We start from the raw sequence: 23,181 nt of genomic DNA, 5'->3' as shown, positions 1-23,181 counted from the left end.
GGTGCTGTCCTTTGGGTGTGTTGCTTGCTTCCGCTTGCCTGTTCAACTGGGCTAAAGACTTCCCCATGGCCCCTATTGGAATTTTCTTACTAACCTGGTCCAACTTTCACCCCTTAATCAACACCAATGAAAAATAAGGAACATTCGTCTTATTGTGGGATCTTCCTGTGCAAATTGGCTGCCATGTTTGCTGCATAGCAGCAGTAAATGTGCTTCAAAGTATAATCACTATACGTAAAGTGCCTTGGGACATTTCTAGATAAATACAAGTTCCCCTCAGTCTCAACTATAAACTGGAACACCCCGAGCTCCATCCATCAGCTTCACTGATTCCCTGTTGGCATTTCTATAGCACCTTTCACAACCTTGGCACATCCCAAAGCAGTTTACATCCAATGAGGTACTTTTAAAATCTAGTCACTAGAGGAAACGCAGCAGCCGGTTTGCGCACAGCAAGATCCCACAAACAGCACTGTGATAATGACCAGTACATCTGTTTTTAATGATGTTGATTCAAAGATAAATATTGACCCCAGGGAACGAAGGATAACTGCCCCGCTCTGCTTCGGGATAATGCTGTGGGTTCTTTTCTGCCCAACTTGAGAAGGTTTAACATTTCATCCAAAAGACAGCACCTCCAGCCACGCAGTACTCTCTCAGTACTGCACTTGGGAATGTCAGCATGAACTTTGTGTTCAAATCTCTGGCGTGGGACTCGAACCCGGAACTTTGTGACTCTGAGGTAAGAATGCTACACCCCAGACCACAACATGCAGCTGGAAGTGAGGTGCAGATGGAAGGAGGGACAAACCGCTCCTCCAGTCGACGGGCAGAGAGGAAGGGGAAAAGGACTGGAAATCACCTTAGAAAACCCAAGAAATGAAAACATCCACATGCAAAGAATGCTGTTAAAGGGGAAGCATTATCTCCTGTCTTGCCTCTTGTGGAGTGCAGCATGTTCACTTCTGCACTGAGTTTTGTTAATTTGCCGCCTTGTGCCCCATTCTGCTCTGCCGGCTGTTCATCGGGCTAAAAGAAAGAGAAAGGAAATGGGTTAAACTTCAGAAACCCAACGAGTCAAACACTTCCCATCTCCTTGGATTCAAGGAGTGGGGAAATTCAACCCCTCCTAAAACATAGATTATCGAGAAAATGCAACTGAGAACAGGTCATTCAATCGGTCGTCACTTGTATCATCTCCCGCCTGTTTTATCAACCGGGAAAGAAAGTGGTTAATGCAGCTCCACATTGAGACACATCAAATATGAACTGGTACAGAGGGGTGGGGCCAGAACTATCTCTCCAACATATGCCAGCTCAGCAAAACAAGAGGATTTAAACATAAATGTGTAAGTTTCCAAATAAATCAAAGGAAAAACTTTACATAATGAATGAGAAAAGCTGAATTTCCTGGGGTCATTAAAAATGGAGCTTAATGCGAATTGGAGGGATGGTCAGGAACTGGGTAAAGAGAGCTCCCACCCAATTCTCAGTATCCAGCCCGGTACATTCCCAGTTAGTGTTGAGGTCACTGAACCAAACTGAGATGGTGGCTGAGTTGGGTTGAGGAGGGGCTGGCTTTTTGGGGGAGGGTGTGAGTAGGTGGGGGTGCTGGCTGGATGTGGTTGGGGGAGGCCGAAGGAGGGAATAATTACACAGGACTCCTACCTCTGACTATTGGTGCAACCAGCCGTGTGGCTAGGATCGGCCTGTGGCACTAGGCTCACAGCCGAAGATTAGCGTTTGGTTAATCTACAGGAGAGCAGATGAAATCACATACGTGCCAGCCGTGGGCAGCGCTCTCATCTCCCAGTCAGAAGGTTGTGTGTTCAATTCCCACTCCAGAGACTTGAGCACAAAATCCCAGCTGAGGGAGTGCTGCATTGCTGAAGGTGCTGCTACTCAGATGAACATAAAAGATCCCACAACCATTAATTGGAAGAAGAGCAGGGGAATTGTCCCCAGTGTCCTGGGCAATATTTACCCCTCAATCAACATCACTAAAACAGATTATCTGGTCATTATCGCATTATTGTTTGTGGGATCTTGCTGTGTGCAAATTGGCTACTGCATTTCCTACATTACAACAGTGACTACACTTCACAAATATTTGATTTGCAGTAAAACGCTTTGGGACACCCCAAGGTTGTGAGAGACAATGCAGTTCCCGGCACGCTATAGTTCAGTAAAAGCCTCTTCCAGCTGCAGTGAAGAAACTCAAACCGGTGGGATACCCCCGTGTGATACTTCATTAACAAGTTAGGAACAAAAGGAGGCCATTCAGCCGCTCAAACCTGTTCTGGCATTCTGTTTGATCGTGGCTGATCTGTACTTCAGCTCCAGTTAACCCGTCTTTGATCCCATTTCACTCAATACCCTTACCCAACAAGAATCAGTTGATCTCAGGTCACAGATTTCGAGCTTTGCCAACTTTTAAAAAGATTACTTTGAAGCGATGAGGTTGATGCTAACTCCAGGGTGCGGAGCCTCACCCACACTCCCTGTCAATGTTTACTTTCTAACACTTTCACTACAGCATCGAAAGCTCTCAGTTTTGGTCTGTACTGTGACCTGTTTATAATGTGTCCTGCGTGATGACAGAGCGAGAGAGAGAGAAAGATGAGCTTGTTTTAAGTGCTGATCCCTGACAGATGGAGCATAAACAATGATCTTTAAATAGAATGACACCATGAGGCCCTGAGAGCTGAGCTGTGAGGCCCCGACAAAAATGGAATTAAGGTTAGAGGGTGAGCCTGCAGAATCTGTTAGAGAGGCCAGCTCAAACTGAGAGACTGGGGATTCCATCTTCATCCCCACAGCCTGGCTGGTAATCTGGAGGGGTCGGTTAACACATGCCCTTTACAGGAGCTGCCTGGTTTTCATACCGTGACAATTAATGGGAGGAATAGCTGGCTGATCCTGTAGCAGAGTGTGTTCCCTTCTCCCCTCCATTAGATTAGTGACGTGGGGTGGGGTAGGGTAAGGTTGCACTGGGAGGGAAGACAAAAATCTACCCCCGTTAAGTCTACAAAATTTCAGATACTCTTCAGAGATCATTGGGCAAGATCATTGGGTAAATCCATCATCCGCTGTGGTGCTGAGCAAAACAGAGCTGGGAAGATCGCAAATAACGACAGAAAATGCTAGAAATATTCCCAAACTTGCTAAGCAGAGCAATCATCAAGGTGAAATAGTCAGTCTCACATGTAGTATTGGTGGTGTAGTGGTATTGTTGCCAGGCTAGTAATCCAGAGACCTACATTGATGCTTTTGGGGACCTGGGTTCAAATCCCACCATGGCAGATGGTGAAACTTGAATTCAATAAAATTCTGACTCTGAAACCATTGCTGATTGTTGTAAAAACCCATCTGGTTCACTAATATCCTTTAGGGAAGGAAATCTGCCCTCCTTACCTGGTCTGGCCTACATGTGACTCAGCAATGTTGTTGACCTTTAAATTAGGGATGAGCAATGAATGCTGGTCTAGCCAGCATGAACAAGCAAAAAGAAAGCACAAGTATGGAAACTGGACTCCAGTATTGTTCCCCAGAGGAGACAGAGTAACAGGAGAGGATGGGAATGATATGTACAATAAGGTGATTGGGAGTAAATTGTAGAGAGGTGTTTCCCTGTTTGAAACATTTGTTATGATTTGGAATTCTTTGTTGGGAGAAGGAAGGAAATTTGGGGGTGATTGACAATAGGATGAGGAACCTGTAAAAAAAATATACCCATGTGCTAACTCACTGACCTAAGTTAGCTCCTGGTCCAGTAACACCTCGATTTTAAAATTCTCTTCCTTCTTTTCAAACCCCTCCATGGCCTCACCCCCTCCCTATCAATGTAATCTCGTCCAGCCTTATAACCCTCCGATCACTTCACTCATCTAAATCTGGCCTCTTGTGTCCATGGCTCCACTATTGGCAGCCATGCCTTCAAACGCCTGGGCCCTAAGCTCTGGAATTTCCTCAACTTCTCCATCTCTCTACCTCACTTTCCTCCTTTAAGACACTCCTTAAAAGCTACCTCTTTCACCAAGCTTTTAGTCACTTGACCTAATATCTTCATATGTGCCTCAGTGTCAAATTTTGCTTGAATCGCTCCTGTGAAATCTTGGGAGGTTTTACTATGTTAAAGGGGCTATATATATGCAAGTTGGCATTGTTGTGAACATAACTTAAGGCATGACAACATCACAACTTTTCCCTAATGGATTAGTGGGTGAATCGACCAGGTGACATTATCCTAATTAGAAAGCTCTGGATGGGATTCCTGGTCTGTCTTAAGTTTGGTTATTTGGGTCATGACTAGCAGTTTAGGTACCACAATTAGTCAGATGGTCCTTGGTTTAGGGAAGGCAGACTGGCTGCTCCAGATTACTATTCAATCATCCCTAACTAGCTGGTGGGTGGGGATATATTCAGGCTCAGTTATGATTCCCAACATGGCAGCCTAGAATATCCCCTTGGATGATGACCATAAATCCAATGCTATCTACTTCCTGTCACAGCACCCCATCTTAAATTATAACTGATCAATCTTCTTGACTCTTTTTCCATTAACCAGGGTTCCAAGGACCAAGAGCCCTCTCACACTCTCCCTCTTCACCAGGTAAGGATCTCCACCTCTCTTCATTAACTCTATCCAAGCTTTTGCTGATGGTTCACTCATCACCTTTCTTCAGATAACAATTCTCACAAACTCCAATCCTCAGGGTAATGGTTGAATCACTGAATCTTCACCCCTTCATTGAATGGTGAAAACTCCTCAGCTTCTTTCAATTCTCCAAAGACAGTTTCATTGTGTCATTCACAAGTCTCACCAACAACTTCCAATTTCTTACCTCTTTAACCTCTCAATCCTCTTGTATCTAATGATTGACATTCCTGGCCTCATCTGCCCTGGTTTTAAACGGAGCTCCCACAACTTGTCCATCAGCCCCAGGAAACTGTCCCTTTATTGCTCTCAAACTTGTCTTCTTAACAAGTGTAAAACAAGGCCATGCTGTTTAAAACTTGGACACAGTTCCCATGACACTCCTTGAATGCCGCTCATATTCCTGGTAACAGAAAACAGCTTGTTGCCTGATAAGCAATTTCATTCCCACCTGTAAAGAGACAACTTGCATTTATATAGCACCTTTCATGACCTCAGGATGTCCTAAAACATTTCACTGCCTTAGATTGAAGCCTAGTGCCTGGTGAGAAACGTGACAGATTGCCTTCAATCTCTTTCTCTTTGTCGCAATCTTGTTTTCTCTTTATCAATATTACTATTGTCAATTAAAGCAAAATACTGCGGATGCTGGAAATCTGAAATAAAAACAAAATGCTAGAAAAGCGCAGCTGGTCTGGCAGCATCTGTGGAGAGAGAAAAAGAGTTAACGCTTCAAGTCTGTTAACTCTGTTCTCTCTCCACAGATGCTGTCAGTCCTGCTGCGTTTTTCCAGCATTTTCTGTTTTTATCGCTGCTGTCAATGCTCTCTCGTGTTCCTCCTGAATCCAGACCCTCAGTCCCACACCGTTTTCTACCTCCCTGGATTGTGTGAAGTTCAAGATTCACCACACCATCTCCTACATTCATCCCATCCTGAAACTGTTGAATCTTCACCGTCAGTAATCTTCTCTTTCTCCCTCTAATCTTCAGACTTTAAAACCCAAGCTGTTTCCTGACTTATCTTGTTTTGTCCTTTCTGCTCTTTGGTCTCAATGCGGTCTTACATCCTAAACAAAAACAAAAATACCTGGAAAAACTCAGCAGGTCTGGCAGCATCTGCGGATAGGAGTACAGTTAATGTTTCGAATCCAAATGACCCTTCAACAGAACTAAGTAAAAATAGAAGAGAGGTGAAATATAAGCTGGTTTAAGGTGGGGGGTGGGACAAGAAGAGCTGGATAGAGGGCCAGTGATAGGTGGAGATAACCAAAAGATGTCACAGACAAAAGGACAAAGAGGTGTTGAAGGTGGTGATATTATCTAAAGGAATGTGCTAATTAAGGGTAGAAAGCAGGACGAGCAAGGTACAGATAGTCCTAGTGGGGCTAGCCCTAGCCTTGCTCGTCCTGCTTGCTACCCTTAATTAGCACATTCCTTTAGATAATATCACCACCTTCAACACCTCTTTGTCCTTTTATCTGTGACATCTTTTAGTTATCTCCACCTATCACTGGCCCTCTACCCAGCTCTTCTTGTCCCACCCCCTCCCCCCTTAAACCAGCTTATATTTCACCTCTCTTCTATTTTTATTTAGTTCTGTTGAAGGGTCATTCTGACTCGAAACGTTAACTGTGCTCCTCTCCGCAGATGCTGCCAGACCTGCTGAGTTTTTCCAGGTATTTTTGTTTTTGTTTTGGATTTCCAGCATCTGCAGTTTTTTGCTTTTAGCTTCGGTCTTACACCCTGCCTTTCTCACCTTGGCTTTGCAAAAAGGAATGCACCTTAATAAGGAGCAGGAGGCCATTCAGCCCCTTGATCCTGCTGCACCATTCAATAAGATTATGGGTGATTGTCTGCCTCAACTCCATGTTCCCACCCACTCCCCATATCCCTTGATTCCCCTAGAACCCCAAAATCCATCACTGCCTGTCCTGAATGTACTCAACAACTGAACACCCACAGCTCTCGGGGTAGAGGGTGCCAAAGCTTTACAGCCCTCTGAGTGAAGAAATGTCTCCCCATCCCAGTCTTTTATGGCCAACCCCTTATCCTGAGACTGTGACCCTGCATTCTAGCCTCTTTTATCCTGAATAAAATATGATAAAAAATAAAAATAGAAGAGAGGTGAAATATAAGCTGGTTTAAGGGGGGGAGGGGGTGGGACAAGAAGAGCTGGGTAGAGGGCCAGTGATAGGTGGAGATAACCAAAAGATGTCAGACAAAAGGACAAAGAGGTGTTGAAGCTGGTGATATTATCTAAAGGAATGTGCTAATTAAGGGTAGCAAGCAGGACGAGCAAGGCTAGGGCTACCCCCACTAGGTCTATCTGTACCTTGCTCGTCCTGCTTTCTACCCTTAATTAGCACATTCCTTTAGATAATATCACCACCTTCAACACCTCTTTGTCCTTTTGTCTGTGACATCTTTTGGTTATCTCCACCTATCACTGGCCCTCTATCCAGCTCTTCTTGTCCCACCCCCCACCTTAAACCAGCTTATATTTCACCTCTCTTCTATTTTTACTTAGTTCTGTTGAAGGGTCATTTGGATTCGAAACATTAACTGTACTCCTATCCGCAGATGCTGCCAGACCTGCTGAGTTTTTCCAGGTACTTTTGTTTTTGTTTAGGATGTAAGACCGCATTGAGACCAAAGAGCAGAAAGGACAAAACAAGATAAGTCAGGAAACAGCTTGGTTTTTAAAGTCTGAAGATTAGAGGGAGAAAGAGAAGATTACTGACGGTGAAGATTCAACAGTTTCAGGATGGGATGAATGTAGGAGATGGTGTGGTGAATCTTGTACAGTTGCTGAGCAGAGGTGAAGGGGAGATTAAAGTTGTTCAAAATTATGAGCGATTTTGATAGAGTGAATAGGAAGAAACTATTTCCACTGGCAACTGGTTAACAGCGGGCACAGATTTAAGATAATAGGTAAAGAAACCTGAGAGGAAATGTATTTTTGTTTCACACAGCAAGTTGTTGTGATCTGGAACGCACTGAAAGGGTGATGGAAGCAGATTCAATACTAACTTCCAAAAGGGAATTGGAAAAAGAGAAATGTGGGGAGGGGATAGAGTGAGAGACTGGGACTAATTGGATAGCTCTTTCAAAGAGCCAGCACAGGCATGATGGACCGAATGGCTTCCCTGTGCTGTGTGATTCTGAGAGTAAAAGGACTTCCATTTACATATACCCAATAGGAAATAACAGTTCGGACCAGTCAGTACTCTTATTTCCAAGTTTTTACTGTTCTGGGTAGCTGTCTTTCACCCTATAGTCAGTAACTTGGCAAAATTAGACAGCAAATAATTCTACCCATGAGAATTGGAAGAAAAATATTCTTGCAATAAAAGATCCCACAGCTGGTGTTCATGATGGGGTGCACTGTTGACAAACTGGATCTTGCTTTTAAAAAAGCACAACTGTGAAATGTGATTTTATGTGAGGCAGCTGTGAGTTGGGGAGGGGGAGGGGGATAGGGTAGAGGTGATGGTGAGGGCGAGGAATAGGGTGAGGGGCTCGAGCCAGGAGTTGGGAGGAACGCAGAAACAGAGGAAACTGCAGGAGAAAAGCTGCTGGAGCAACCGGTGACATCAGCTACTCAGAATGTTCCGGCAGCTCTGCGGGGGAGGGGTACAAACAGCCGCCACAGGCTGATAGACATGGATCAGCAACAGATGGTTCAGTCAAACAGATTGGCCAAAGGGTTACATCCTGGTTCTTTGACAATGCTGAACTCCCATCTCTGTCTCCCTATCTGCCTCTCCCCCTGTCCCTCTCTCTGTCTCTAGCTATCTCTTCATTTCTGTCTTTGTCTCTGGCTCTATGCATTTGTCACTTCTTCTTCCTCTCTCCTTTTTTTCCTCTCTCTCTCGGACCTCTCTTTCTCTCTAGCCAACCCCTCCCCCCTCTCGTTCTTGTCTTCCTTCTCTCACTATATTTAGCCTCCTCCCTTGACCATTTGTTCCATTGACTTCCCCCAGTCAAGTTTGTTAACAACTGCAAACTGTGAATCCATTTGGACAGATATCCCTGTCCTTCCTTTGGGAATTTGGGATCAGCTCTGCAGTTTCCACCTTCACAAGGAAAAAGTTTGTTCACTGAGTTGGAACTACTTTAGAAATTTTCCCAGGATAGGAGGAGGCCATTTAGCCCCCTGTTCCACCATTCAGTTAGCTCATGGCCGATCTCTATCTTAACTCCATTTACCCATCATGGCTTCATATGCCTAAACACCCTTACCCAATAAAAATCTAGGTCAGTTTGAAACTTTCTTGCTCACCCTCAGCCTCAACAGGTTTTTGGAAGTGAGAGTTCCAGATTTCCATTACCCAACATGCAACAAGCCCATTTGAAGCCTGTTCCTTATCTCTGTCATCTCCTCCGACCCTAACCCTCTGAAATCTCTGCCACCCTGACCCTAACCCTCCGAGATCTCTGTCACCTCCTCCAATTCCTGCTTCTTGTATGTCCCCCATTTCCAACGCCCCACTCTGGGGGCCATGCCTTCGGTCGTCTGGAAATAACTCAGACTCTGGAAACCCCTCTCCCCTTCTCCACATCACTTTCCTCCTTTAAGACACTCCTTAAAACCTACCTGGCTGACTAAGTGTTTGGTTGTCTGCCACAATATCTCCTTATGTGGCCCGGTGTTGAAATTAGTATGATTACATTCTTGTGAAGCGCCTGAAGATGTTTTATTATGTTAAAGGCACCAAGAACATAAAAATTAGGAGGAATTGTAGGCCACTCGGCCCCTCAAGTCTGCTCCAAAATTCAATAAGATCATGGCTGCTCTGACATTTCTGTCTGCCCCCCCCCCCCATAACCTTTGACTCCCTTGTTATCAAAATTCTTCCTAACTCAGCCTTGACTATATTCATTAACCCAGCCTCCTCTGCCCTCTGGGGAGGAGAATCCCACAGACTAACGACCCTCTGAGAGAAAAAGAATTCTCCTCATCTCTGTGTTAAATGAAACTGTGCCCCCTGGTTTTAGATTCCCCCACGAGGGGGAAACATCCTCTCAGCATCCACCCTGTCAAATCCCCTCAGAATCTTACCTTTCAATAAGATCACCTCTCATTCTTCTAAACTCCAATGGGCACAGGCCCAACCTGCCCAACCTTTCCTCATAAGATAAACCCTTTCATCCCAGGATTCAGCCTGGTGAACCTACAGTGAACTAATGCGCTATATAAATGCAAATTTTTATTGTTATTTGGGCCATGACCTATGGTACGGACCATATCAGGCAGAATCGTTCCATTAGCCTTTAATCATTAACAGTCTGTGGCTCCTCTCACTTTCCTGCTTGTTCCCTCATGTTCCTTTTCCTCTTCTACTCCACCCTCAATCCCTTGTTTGGGTCCAGCTCCCGCCTACACCATTACCAAATGGCTATTCCTCACAGCAGTGTGTTGTGACACTGAGAGTCGACAGCTATTCGGCTGTGTGGACCAGCATTTCAAATTCCAATCCTATCCTCACCCAACTTTCTCACCCCTTCAGAGGAGGTTTACCAGAATGATTCCAGGGATGAGGGGATTTAGCTATGAGGGTAGGTTGGAGAATCTAAGATTGTTCTCCTTGGAGAAATTAAATTGAGGGAGATTTGACACAGGTGTACAAGATTATGACAGGTTTAGGTGAGGCTGATAAGGAGAAACCATTCCCATCAGTTGATGCTACAAGGACCAGGGGACATGGATTTAAGGTTTTGGGCAAGAGATGCAGGGCAAATGTGAGGAAGAACTTTTTTTGCCTAGTGAGTGGTGATGAGCTGGAACTCACTGTCTATGAGGGTGGTGGAAGCAGAGACGATAAATAATTTTGAAAGGAAATTTTATATTCAGGGAAATAAATTCACAGGGCTACAGGAATAGAGCGGGGGAGTGGGACTGACTAGATTGCTGGCTATGGGCCAAAGGCTTCCCTCTGCGCCCTAGAGATTCTATGTAGGAACCCTAAACAGAGATTGGGAGGAGGAGCCTTCATTTTATGGGACATGCGCATCACAGGATGTGAAGGCCAGCATTTAGTGCTGTCAGGGAGGGAGTTCCGGGATTTTGACTCAGCGACAATGAAGGAACGGCGATATATTTACAAATCAGGATGGTGAGTGGCTTTGAGGGGAACTTGCAGGTGGTGGTGTTCCCATGTGCCTGCTGCCCTTGCCCTTCTAGATGGCAGAGGTCATGGGTTTGGAAGGTGCTGTCGAAGAAAGCTTGGTGAGTTTTTTTCCCAGGGTCACTGCAGGCAATTATAGAAAGGATCGCATTTCTATAGCGACCTCGTGATGTCCCAAAGCCAATGCAGAACTGTTTGAAATGTAGTCGCCATAGTAACATAGGAAACAGGGCAATCAATTTGTGCACAGCAAAATCCCACAGACAGCAACGTGATAATGAGCGGATCATCTGTTTTTATGATGTTGATTGAAGGATGAATATTGGCTGCTGGACACCAGAGAACTCCCTTGCTCTTCTTCGAAAGAGTGACTATGAGATCTTTTCCATCCACCTGGGAGGGCAAACAGTTTTAACATCACATCCAAGAGATGGATGTACAGTGGCCCAATTGTTAACCCTGGACATGAGCGGCACAGGCTGGCTTAGGGCCGCCCATTCTGGCCCACTCCCAACCACATTGAATCACCCAATGAATAACATGGGCTTAAGTTACTGTCCATGCTGCTGGGATTGGGGTGCATGAGGTGTCAGGGCAGCCAGAAGAGATTGGGAGCTGGCAAGCGTGGAGCTGTAAACCTGACCACTACATTAAACATTAACCCTCACTTTATCCACCGCAGTTTGAAAGCACTGGCCTGTTACCCAAACCACGGCCTCTCCCTTGCACCCCTTGGACACTTGCTTCAATGTCCAGTCAGATGAGATGATTAACTGCTACCTTATTAAAGCATTGGATAGTCTATGGCCTGAAGTCAATAGGGGAGGCTGCAGACAGGGATCAGCCCAATAAACAGGGTGTTTGTGAAATCAGCTTCTCTCTTTCTCTCACTGTCTGTCCTCAGTGACTGCATCTGTTCCCACTTGTCAGGATCCGGTTCCCAGCTCTTTCCCCAGAGTCTTGTTCCTGTGGTGTAAACTCGGCAATATTATCAGGATAGAATCTACAGCAAAAATACAAACCCAACCACAACAACCTGTCAGTACAGATCACCACAAATATAGTGAAAATGCTCCAAGATGCTATCAAATAAATGTTGACACTGAGGCAGAAAAGCAAATTTTAACATAGATGTTCAAAGTCCCGGTGCAGCGCTCCCTCAGTACTGACCCCCTGTCAGTGCGGCACTCCCTCAATACTGACCCTCCAACAATGCAGCACTCCCTCAGTACTGACCCCCCCGTCAGTGCGGCACTCCCTCAGTACTGACCCCCCCGTCAGTGCGGCACTCCCTCAGTACTGATCCTCCAACAGTGCAGCACTCCTTCAGTACTGACCCTCCAACAGTGCAGCACTCCCTCAATACTGACCCTCCAACAGCACAGCACTCCCTTAGTACTGACACTCTGACAGTGCTGCGCTCCCTCAGTAGTGACCTTCCGACAGTGCAGCACCCCCTCAGTACTGACCCTCCAAAGGTGCAGCACTCCCTCCATACTGACCCTCCGACAATGCCGCACACCCTCAGTACTAACCCTCCAACAGTGCAGCATTCCCTCAGTACTGATCCTCCGACAGTGCGGTGCTCCCTCAGTACTAACCCTCTGACAGTGCGGCACTCCCTCAGTATTGACCTTCGGACAGTGCGGCACTCCCTCAGTGCTGACCCTCCGACAGTGCAACACTCCCTCAGTACTGATCTTCCGACGGTGTGGTGCTCCCTCAGTACTAACCCTCTGACAGTGCAGCAGCCCCTTAGTACTGACCCTCCAGCAGTGCAGCACTCCCTCAGTACTGACCCTCTGACAGTGCAGCACTCGCTCAGTAATGACCTTCCGACAATGCAGTTCTCCCTCAGTACTGACCTTCCAACAGTGCGACACTCGCTCAGTAATGACCTTCCGACAACGCAGTTCTCCCTCAGTACTGACTCTCTGACAGTGCGGCACTCCCTCAGTACTGACCCTCTGACAGTGCAGCACTCCCTCAGTAAAGACCCTCCGACAATGCAGCTCTCCTTTTAATACTGACCCTCTGACAATGCGGCACTTGCTCAGCACTGACCATCCTGCAGTGCAGCACTCCCTGAGCACTGACCCTCCGACAATGCAGCACTCCCTCAGCAGTGTCTGTCCAACAGTGCAGTACTTCCTCTACTGACCCTCCGTGAGTGTGGTACTGCCTCTGTACTGACCATATGAAAATGTAGTACCCTTTCAGTACTGACCCTCCAACAGTGCAGCGCTCCCTCAATGCTGACTCCATCTGTGCCTGTCCTGCGAGTGTTTGATGGGGACAGCATAAGGGAGCTTTACTCTGTATCTAACCCCGTGCTGTACCTGTCCTGGGAGTGTTTGATGGGGACAGCGTAGAGGCAGCTTTACTCTGTGTCTAACCCCGTGCTGCACCTGTTCTGGGAGTGTTTGTGCTGACCTTGGGTATGAAGTGAGTGTGTTCTCATTCCCAGCAATGACATTATTCACCTGAAACGGCCTGACCTATTTTCACTCATATCCAGCCTGAACTGAGATGTCTCCCAGACAATCAGTAATTCACTCTGGATTCAGGTTGGTCACTCCTGTAGCTGCAGCACTTCTGAGAATGCCTTTCTATGACTGAGGTTTTATTGCTGTGAAAATGTACTCTGTTTGCTGAAGTTTAGTAAGCTTTGAATTTGAAACAAAACCATCATTACCCCTTCCATCCTCTGGGACCTTGTCTCAGTCTGTCTCTCTGCTCCTCTCTCTGTCTCTGTCTTTCATCCTCCAACACTCTGTGTGCCTTTGCACTTGTCGATATCTCCTTCAGCCTGTCTATGTCTTACTGTCTCTCTGACTATCTCTCTGTCTCTCACTGTCTCCCTCCCTCTCTCCAGGAGTAGGTCCCTGTGTGATAGTGTAGAATGAGTGACGATGAGTTGAAAGCCAGTTTTACATCTCTCCCCATGTTACCAGCTTGAACAATGTTTATCTCACATCCCAAGGACCATTCAGCCCAGTGATGTCAAACACTCCGTTTTTTTTTAATCAAGTATGGGCTATTTTCCCTAAATAAGAAGAAAGACTTGCTTTCATTTGGCACCTGTCATGACCTTAGCAGGTCCCAAATAAGGTGATAATGATCAGATAATCTGTTTAGTGATGTAGTCCAAAGAAAAGGCTCTTTGCTCTTCTGTGAAATGGTGCCATGGGATCTTCACTCCTCACAGACTGGAACCACCCCCCCCCCCCCCGCCCCCCGCTCACCCTAAATACTCCTGTGCCTCCTGCTCTGATGTCACTGCCATCCTGGCTGAGCCTGAACTCTGACGCCACAATCCCCCACAGTCACAAGATAACATGGCTCCGGCTCACCAAGCAGGCAGAGAAGGGAGTAAAATGGGAGGGCGGTGGAAAAGATTGAAGCCTCAATCCTGATAATTGCTTCGCTGCAGAAAACACTAATCCTTTACAGACTGCTCCACAATACAACAATGAGAGATTGTGTGGGTACAGTACTGGTGGGGACAGGTCTGTCACTGTATAACACTGGGGTACAGCATTGGTGGGGACAGGTCTGTCACTGTATAACACTGGGGTACAGCACTGGTGGGGACAGGTCTGTCACTGTATAACACTGGGATACAGCACTGGTGGAGACAGGTCTGTCACTGTATAACACTGGGGTACAGCACTGGTGGGGACTGGTCTGTCACTGTATAACACTGGGGTACAGCACTGGTGGGGACAGGTCTGTCACTGTATAACACTGTGGTACAGCACTGGTCTATCACTGTATAACATGGGTACAGTACTGGTGGGAACAGGTCTGTCACTGTATAACACTGGGGTACAGTACTGGTAGGGACAGGTCTGTCACTGTATAACACTGGGGTACAGTACTGGTAGGGACAGGTCTGTCACTGTATAACACTGAGGTACGGTACTGGTGGGGACAGGTCTGTCACTATAAAGGACGGGGTACAGTACTGGTGGGGACAGGTCTGACACTGTAAAGGACTGGGGTACAGTACTGGTGGGGACAGGTCTGTCACTGTATAACACTGGGGTACAGTACTGGTGGGGACAGGTCTGTCACTGTCTAACACTGGGATACAGTACTGGTGGGGACAGGTCTGTCACTGTATAACACTGGGGTACAGTACTGGTGGGGACAGGTCTGTCACTGTATAACACTGGGGTACAGTGCTGATGGGGACGGGTCTGTCACTGTATAACACTGGGGTACAGTACTGCTGGGGACAGGCCTGTCACTGTATAACACTGGGGTACTGCACTGACGGGGACAGGCCTGATTTTATTTTCTCTATTGTGCCTGTTGCTATATTTTATCATTTTTTCTGCTGTCACTGAATCTTCAGGTTATTTTTTCCCAGTTCCTGATCAGGTTTGTTTGGTGACATCATATGAGGGCCTTATGAAAGCTGCATTTCTATCAGATCAGATATAAATCAGCTACTTCATATTGTGCATTACCAGAATCCATGTGTGAGAGCAAATAACTGCCAGTGCTGGGAGTCCCTGAATGAGGGCCAGTGTCAGATTTTTAGGGCTGGAATGGCGATGGATGTGGGATTGTTGCCGGTGTGTAGGGTTGGGAGGGACGGTTGGTGGTTGACAGCCTCTGTCTCCCCCACAGGGGTCAGTGTTACCAGACTATTTCACTGTGGGGCATCAAGGTTTCGCTTTCTGTCCACACCCACGCACCATGCAGGCAGGATGCTGGGTTCTTGTGGTGGAATTGCTGGGAGGTGAGCAGGAGAAGGAAAGCAGGTAATTTCCTACTGAAGCTTGCCTCAGACTGAGGGCAGTTTCAGTTCAGCAGCCACAGCTGCAGCTGAGGACAGTTCCCTCGGCACAAACCAGACACCGAACCCTTCCCCAAAGTTACCTCATCGAGCATCCGGAATAACCTGAGGTTGTAGGCACACAGCCCAGCTCCAGGTGGAGTTAATGCAATGTTCCTTGTGGCATTGAGCAACTCATAGTCTGCAGCAGGTTACAGCACAGTCAGGACTCCAGTGTCTCGAGTTGCTGGAGTTAGCATGTGTGGAACCCGTACCTCAGTGAGAGTCAGTGTGTGTGGGACCCGTACCCCAGTGAGAGTCAGTGTGTGTGGGACTTGTACCCGAGTGAGAGTCAGTGTGTGTGGGACCCGTACCCCAGTGAGAGTCAGTGTGTGTGGGACCCGTACCCCAGTGAGAGTCAGTGTGTGTGGGACCTGTACCCCAGTGAGAGTCAGTGTGTGTGGGACCTGTACCCCAGTGAGAGTCAGTGTGTGTGGGACCCGTACCCCAGTGAGAGTCAGTGTGTGTGGGACCTGTACCCCAGTGAGAGTCAGTGTGTGTGGGACTTGTACCCCAGTGAGAGTCAGTGTGTGTGGGACTTGTACCCCAGTGAGAGTCAGTGTGTGTGGGACCTGTACCCCAGTGAGAATGTTCCGCCCCAGCAGGACCAGGATTCCCAGGAAAATTCCTGTGCTGCTGAGTTTCCTTCACAGCGAGATTTTAAACAGTATGTGTATGCCACAGTTCCCAGCAGCCCTATGCATTACTTACATTGATTCTAGTCGAGGATCTGAGGGGAGCTGACCAGATTGTGGTTCCATCCGGAGCTTGCTGGCTAGTCTCGGCTCTTTCACCTGGCCACTGATTGCCGCTGGCACTGGCTGTCGTTGTCAAGCGTTCTACCTGTTGGGAAAGCTGTTGCACCTGGTCCCGCAGCTCTTGGTTCTCCTGCTGGAGGTGGTTCAGTGTCTGCGAGAGGGGGCTCAGCATTTTTAACATGTCCTCAATGCGCTGTTTGACCTCCCTCTTCAAAGCACTAATGTCCACGTGCACCTCCTTGATCGCCTCTTGCAAAGTCCCCTCAAAGTAGCCCACTGCCTGCCTGAGAGACGCAGGCTCAGAATCCAGCGAGGTCTTAGACTCCATGGAGTTGTCTGTGAATGCCCGTGGAACCCAAAGAGCCAGAACTTACTTGTACAAATTGTTGGTGTTTTGTATGGTGGAAGCTTCTCTGAGATATTCGAGCTCCTCTTCCCTCTCCTTTCTCGGACTCTTATCTAGATTATCCCTTCATGCAATCTCTGCAGATTGATCCTGACTGACTCTCACTGTCTCTCCTGCTCTCTCGCACTCTGCCTCTCTCTCTCTCTCTCTCTCTCTTCCTCCTACTCTCTCCACATCTGCTGTCTAATCTCAATTAGAGAAGAATAGAGTCAGAGGCACCAGGAGAAAGGCTGCCAAACTCTGTCGTGGAGCTCGTTTGTGTGAGTGGAGTGGGGGGGCTGGAGAGAGCGGGGGGGACGGTTGGTTGTAGGGAGCAGCTGGACCAGAGCTGTCTGTCAGAGGGTGAGAAGGATAGGGGGAAGGGTGACTGTTGATTGGTGAGGGGGGACGGTGGTGTGGGGGGGTGTGGGAGGTGTTTCTGTAATCAGACACTGTCACTGTACTCTGAAGCCGTTCAGGCATTCCTTATCACTGTAGCTGGAGGCGTGGAGATCGATCTGTGCTGGGAGACGGAGTTACCTCAACACACACACGCTCACACACACACTTTCACACACACTCTCACTCTCACACACACACTCACACACATGCTCACACACACACACGCTCACACAATCTCACACACACACACATGCACATTCTCTCACACACACTCTCACACACACACACACACGCTCACATACTCACGAACACACAAACACACAAAATATCTCACACACACATGCATTCTCTCACACACACTCACACACACACACACACGCTCACACACTCACACACACACACAGACTCTCACACACACACATACACTCTCAAACACACACGCTCACTCTCTCACGTACACACAAGCACACACACATACACACACATACGCTCACACTCTCTTACATATACACACACACTCACACACACACACATTCTCACACATACATACACTCACACACATTTTCACATTCTCACACACACTTTCACACAAACACTTTCACACTCTCACACACACTCTCACACTCTCTCACACACACATACACTCTCACACACACTTTCACACAAACACTTTCACACTCTCTCACACACACTCTCGCACTCTTTCACACACACACACTCTCTTACACACACTCTCACACACACTCTCACACTCTCTCTCACACACACACTCTCTCTCACACACACACTCACACTCTCACACACACACTCTCTTACACACATTCTCACACTCTCTCACACACACTCTCACACTCTCTCTCACACACACATACTCTCACACACACACACTCTCTTACTCACACACACATACTCTCTTACACACACACACTCTCTCACACACACACACACTTTCTCACACACACATATTCTCTTACACACACTCTCACACTCTCTCACACACACTCTCACACTCTCTCTCACACACACTCTCACACTCTCTCACACACACTCTCACACTCTCTCTCACACACACTCTCACACACACTCTCACACACACACACTCTCACACACACACACTCTCTCACACACACACACTCTCTCACACACACACACACTCTCTCACACACACACATTCTCTTACACACACACTCACACACTCTCACACTCTCTCACACACACACTCTCTCACACACACACTCACACTCTCTCTCACACACACACTCTCTCTCACACACACACTCTCACACACACAGGGACATGGAGTCCAGAAACTTTGAGAAATCAATTTCTCATTTGCAGTGTGCGCTGAGTGATCCCTTCAACCGGGGATGTTGGGGAGTGGGGCAGCAGAACAAGGGGGAGCCCAATAGCTCCGAAGAGTGTGGTCTGTATTCTCTCTCTGTCTCCTGCCCACCTTCCTGATTCTCTCTTCTTTACTAAGCGCATTATCCACTGGCACTGATGCCCTGATGACCAGCTGGCCATTCTTGTGTGTTGGTTGAATGGTGTACAGGCAGGAAGGAAAGGGGGCCAGGGGTTTCTCTCAATATTTTGCCAATGCTTCTTCTCTGGGAGGTCTGCAGCTCCCATATGAAAGCCTCACCTCCTCACTTTCGTCTGAAAATATCAGGCATCGCAGCCAAACCCAATCCCTGACTCGAATCATGACCAGGAGCAGGAATCCAGATTTGTTTTCGCCTGCTATTAACCCGGGTCTCCCAAGGCTCTGGCACTGCACCCCAGTGATAGTCCATGCAGGGGCTGGGGCACTGCACCCCAGTGATAGTCCATGCAGGGGCTGGGGCACTGCACCCCAGTGATAGTCCATGCAGGGGCTGGGGCACTGCACCCCAGTGATAGTCCATGCAGGGGCTGGGGCACTGCACCCCAGTGATAGCCCATGCAGGGGCTGGGGCACTGTATTCCAGTGATGGCCCATGCAGGGGCTGGGGCACTCTAGCCCAGTGATAGTCCATGCAGGGGCTGGGGCACTGCACTCCAGTGATAGCCCATGCAGGGGCTGGGGCACTGCACTCCAGTGATAGCCCATGCAGGGGCTGGGGCACTGTATTCCAGAGATGGCCCATGCAGAGCTGGGGCACTGTATTCCAGTGATAGCCCATGCAGGGGCTGGGGCACTGTATTCCAGAGATGGCCCATGTAGGGCTGGGGCACTGTATTCCAGTGATAGCCCATGCAGGGGCTGGGGCACTGTATTCCAGTGATAGCCCATGCAGGGGCTGGGGCACTGCAGTCCAGTGATAGCCCATGCAGGGGCTGGGGCACTGTATTCCAGTGATAGCCCATGTAGGGGCTGGGGCACTGTATTCCAGTGATAGCCCATGCAGGGGCTGGGGCACTGCAGTCCAGTGATAGCCCATGCAGGGGCTGGGGCACTGTATTCCAGTGATAGCCCATGCAGGGCCTGGGGCACTGCAGTCCAGTGATAGCCCATGCAGGGGCTGGGGCACTGCAGTCCAGTGATAGCCCTTGCAGGGGCTGGGGCACTGTATTCCAGTGATAGCCCATGCAGGGGCTGGGGCACTGTATTCCAGTGATAGCCCATGCAGGGGCTGGGGCACTGCAGTCCAGTGATAGCCCATGCAGGGGCTGGGGCACTGCATTCCAGTGATAGCCCATGCAGGGGCTGGGGCACTGCATTCCAGTGATGGCCCATGCAGGGGCTGGGGCTCTGCATTCCAGTGATAGCCCATGCAGGGGCTGGGGCACTGCATTCCAGTGATAGCCCATGCAGGGGCTGGGGTACTGCAGTCCAGTGATGGCCCATGCAGGGGCTGGGGCACTGCATTCCAGTGATGGCCCATGCAGGGGCTGGGGCACTGCACCCCAGTGATAGCCCATGCAGGGGCTGGGGCACTGTATTCCAGTGATAGCCCATGCAGGGGCTGGGGCACTGCATTCCAGTGATGGCCCATGCAGGGGATGGGGCACTGCACCCCAGTGATAGCCCATGCAGGGGCTGGGGCACTGCATTCCAGTGATGGCCCATGCAGGGGCTGGGGCACTGTATTCCAGTGATAGCCCATGCAGGGGATGGGGCACTGCATTCCAGTGATAGCCCATGCAGGGGCTGGGGTACTGCAGTCCAGTGATGGCCCACGCAGTGGCTGGGGCACTGCATTCCAGTGATGGCCCATGCAGGGGCTGGGGCACTGCACCCCAGTGATAGCCCATGCAGGGGCTGGGGCACTGTATTCCAGTGATAGCCCATGCAGGGGCTGGGGCACTGTATTCCAGTGATAGCCCATGCAGGGGCTGGGGCACTGCATTCCATTGATAGCCCATGCAGGGGCTGGGGCACTGTATTCCAGTGATAGCCCATGCAGGGGCTGGGGCACTGTAGCCCTGTGATGGTCCCAGCCTCTCATGGCGGTGGGACTATACCACAGGAAGTGGCAAAAACCCTCGTTTGTGTTATTCCACAGCACACAGGGATCTGCCCACAACCCATTCCCCATACACGAATCCAGGACCAAGACTACTGCCAGTCCTGATGAGTAGCCGGCGCACACCAGCAGCATGGATCAGCCAGTCACAGATTGTATTATTCCTTCCCTCAGGCTGTAACAACAATAACTTACATTTATATAGTGTCTTTAACGCAATGAAACATCCCAAGGTGCTTCACAGGATCAGCCTAAAAGATTGACCCGGTGTCACATAAAGAGGTATTAGGGCAGGTTACTAAAAGCTCAGTCAATGAGGTTGTTTTAAGGAGTGTCTTAAGCAAGGAGGGAGAGGTGGAGAGGTTTAGGGAGGGAACTCCAGAGCTGAGGGCCCAGGCAGCTGAAGGCACACCTGCCAATGGTGGAAAGATGGAAATCTGGGATACACAAGAGGCCAGAATTGGAGGATTGCAGAGATCTCGGAGGGTTGTGGGGCTGGAGGAGATTACAGTGATAGGGAGGGGCGAGGACATGGAGGGATTTGAAAACAAGAATGAGAATTTTAAAATCAAGATGTTGCTTAACTGCGAACCAGTGTAGGTCAGTGAGCATGGGGCTGATAGGGGAACCAGACCTAGTGTGAGTTAGGAAACAGGCAGCAGAATTTTAGATGAGATAAGAGTTGCAGAGAATTGACTTATTCTTATTCTTTCATGGGATGTGAGTGTCACTGGCAGCTGCCTTCTTCAACCACCATCTTCTTCAACCACTGCCGTCTTCAACCACTGCCTTCTTCAACCACTGCCTTCTTCAACCACCACCTTCTTCAACCACCGCCTTCTTCAACCACCGCCTTCTTCAACCACCGCCTTCTTCAACCACCGTCTTCTTCAACCACCACCTTTTTCAACCACCACCTTCTTCAACCACCGCCTTCTTCAACCACCGCCTTCTTCAACCGCCACCTTCTTCAACCGCCACCTTCTTCAACCGCCACCTTCTTCAACCACCACCTTCTTCAACCACCACCTTCTTCAGCCACCACCTTATTCAACCACCAACTTCTTCAACCGCCGCCGCCTTCAACCACCACCTTATTCAACCACCACCTTCTTCAACCACCGCTTTCTTCAACCACCATCTTCTTCAACCACCGCCTTCTTCAACCACCACCTTCTTCAACCACCGCCTTCTTCAACCACCTTCTTCTTCAACCACCTTCTTCTTCAACCACCATCTTCTTCAACCACCATCTTCTTCAATCACCATCTTCTTCAACCGCCATCTTCTTCAACCACTGCCTACTACAACCACCACCTTCTTCAACCACTGTCTTCTTCAGCCACCACCTTATTCAACCTTCGCCTTCTTCAAGCACCACTTTCTTCAACCACCACCACCTTCTTCAAACACCATTTTCTTCAGCCACCATCTTCTTCAACCACCATCTTCTTCAACCGCTGCCTTCTTGAACCCCTGCATGTGGTGTAGGTACACCCACAGTGCTGTTAGGGAGGGAGTTCCAGGATTTTGACCCAGCGACAGTGAAAGAACGGCAATATGTTTCCAAGTCAGGATGGTGAGTGACTTGGAGGGGAACTTCCAGGTGGTGGTGTTCCCATGTGTCTGCTGCCTTTGTCCTTCTAGATGATAGTGGTCGTAAGTTTAAAAGGTCGAAGGAGCCTTGGTGAATTCTTCCCAATGCATCTTGTAGATGGAACACACTGCTGCTACTGTGTAACAGTGGTGGAGGGAGTGAATATTTGTGGAAGGGGTGCCAATCAAGCGGGCTGCTTTGTCCTGGATGGAGTCAAGTTTCTTGCATCTTGTTGGAGCTGCACTCATCCAGGCAAGTAGAGAGTATTCCATCACATTCCTGACTTGTGCCTTGTAGATAATGGACAAGCTTTGGGGAATCAGGAGGTGAGTTACTTACCGAAGAATCCCCAACCTCTGACCTGCTCTTGTGGCCACAGTATTTATATGGCTAGTCCAGTTCAGTTTCTGGTCAATGGTAACCCCCCAGGATGTTGATGGTGGGGGATTCAGTGATGGTAATGCCACTGAATGTCAAGGAGTGATTGTTAGATTCTCTCTTGTTGGAAATGGTCATTGCCTGGCACTTGTGTCATGTACATGTTACTTGCCACTTGTCAGCCCAATTCTGGATATTGTCCAGGTCTTGCTGCATTTGGACATGGACTGCTTCAGTATCTGAGGAGTTGCAAATGGTGCTGAACATTGTGCAATCATCAGCGAAAATCCCCACTTCTGACCTTATGATGGAAGGAAGGTCATTGATGAAACAGCTGAAGATGGTTGGGCTGAGGACACTACACTGAGGAACTCCTGCAGTGATGTCCTGGAGCTGAGATGACTGACCTCCAACAACCACAACCATCTTCCTTTGTGCTAGGTATGACTCCAACCAGTGGAGAGTTTTTGCCGATTCCCATTGACTCTAGTTCTGCTCGGGCTCCTCAACTCCACACTTGGTCAAATGCGGCCTTGACGTCAAAGGCAGTCACTCTCACCTCGGGAGTTCAGCTATTTTGTCCA

General features: G+C 48.6%; 1 protein-coding gene across 1 annotated transcript in view; it reads right to left on the bottom strand.

The window, feature by feature from the left end:
* The window catches only part of smtnl (smoothelin, like), a 40,210-nt gene extending 23,107 nt beyond the window's left edge, over positions 1–17,103 (bottom strand). The window contains exons 1-2 of the mRNA XM_041197814.1: positions 16,343–17,103; positions 939–1,029 (exon numbers count right to left, since the gene is read on the bottom strand). Of these exons, the coding sequence (XP_041053748.1) occupies positions 939–1,029; positions 16,343–16,717 (466 nt within the window). The 5' untranslated portion in view covers positions 16,718–17,103. The remainder of the gene's footprint in view (positions 1–938; positions 1,030–16,342) is intronic.
* Positions 17,104–23,181: the final 6,078 nt, after the last annotated feature.

The sequence above is a fragment of the Carcharodon carcharias genome, chromosome 10 (genome assembly GCF_017639515.1).
Source record: "Carcharodon carcharias isolate sCarCar2 chromosome 10, sCarCar2.pri, whole genome shotgun sequence".
NCBI classification, from domain to species: Eukaryota; Metazoa; Chordata; class Chondrichthyes; order Lamniformes; family Lamnidae; genus Carcharodon; species Carcharodon carcharias.
This window is presented reverse-complemented; position numbering and strand designations above follow the sequence as displayed.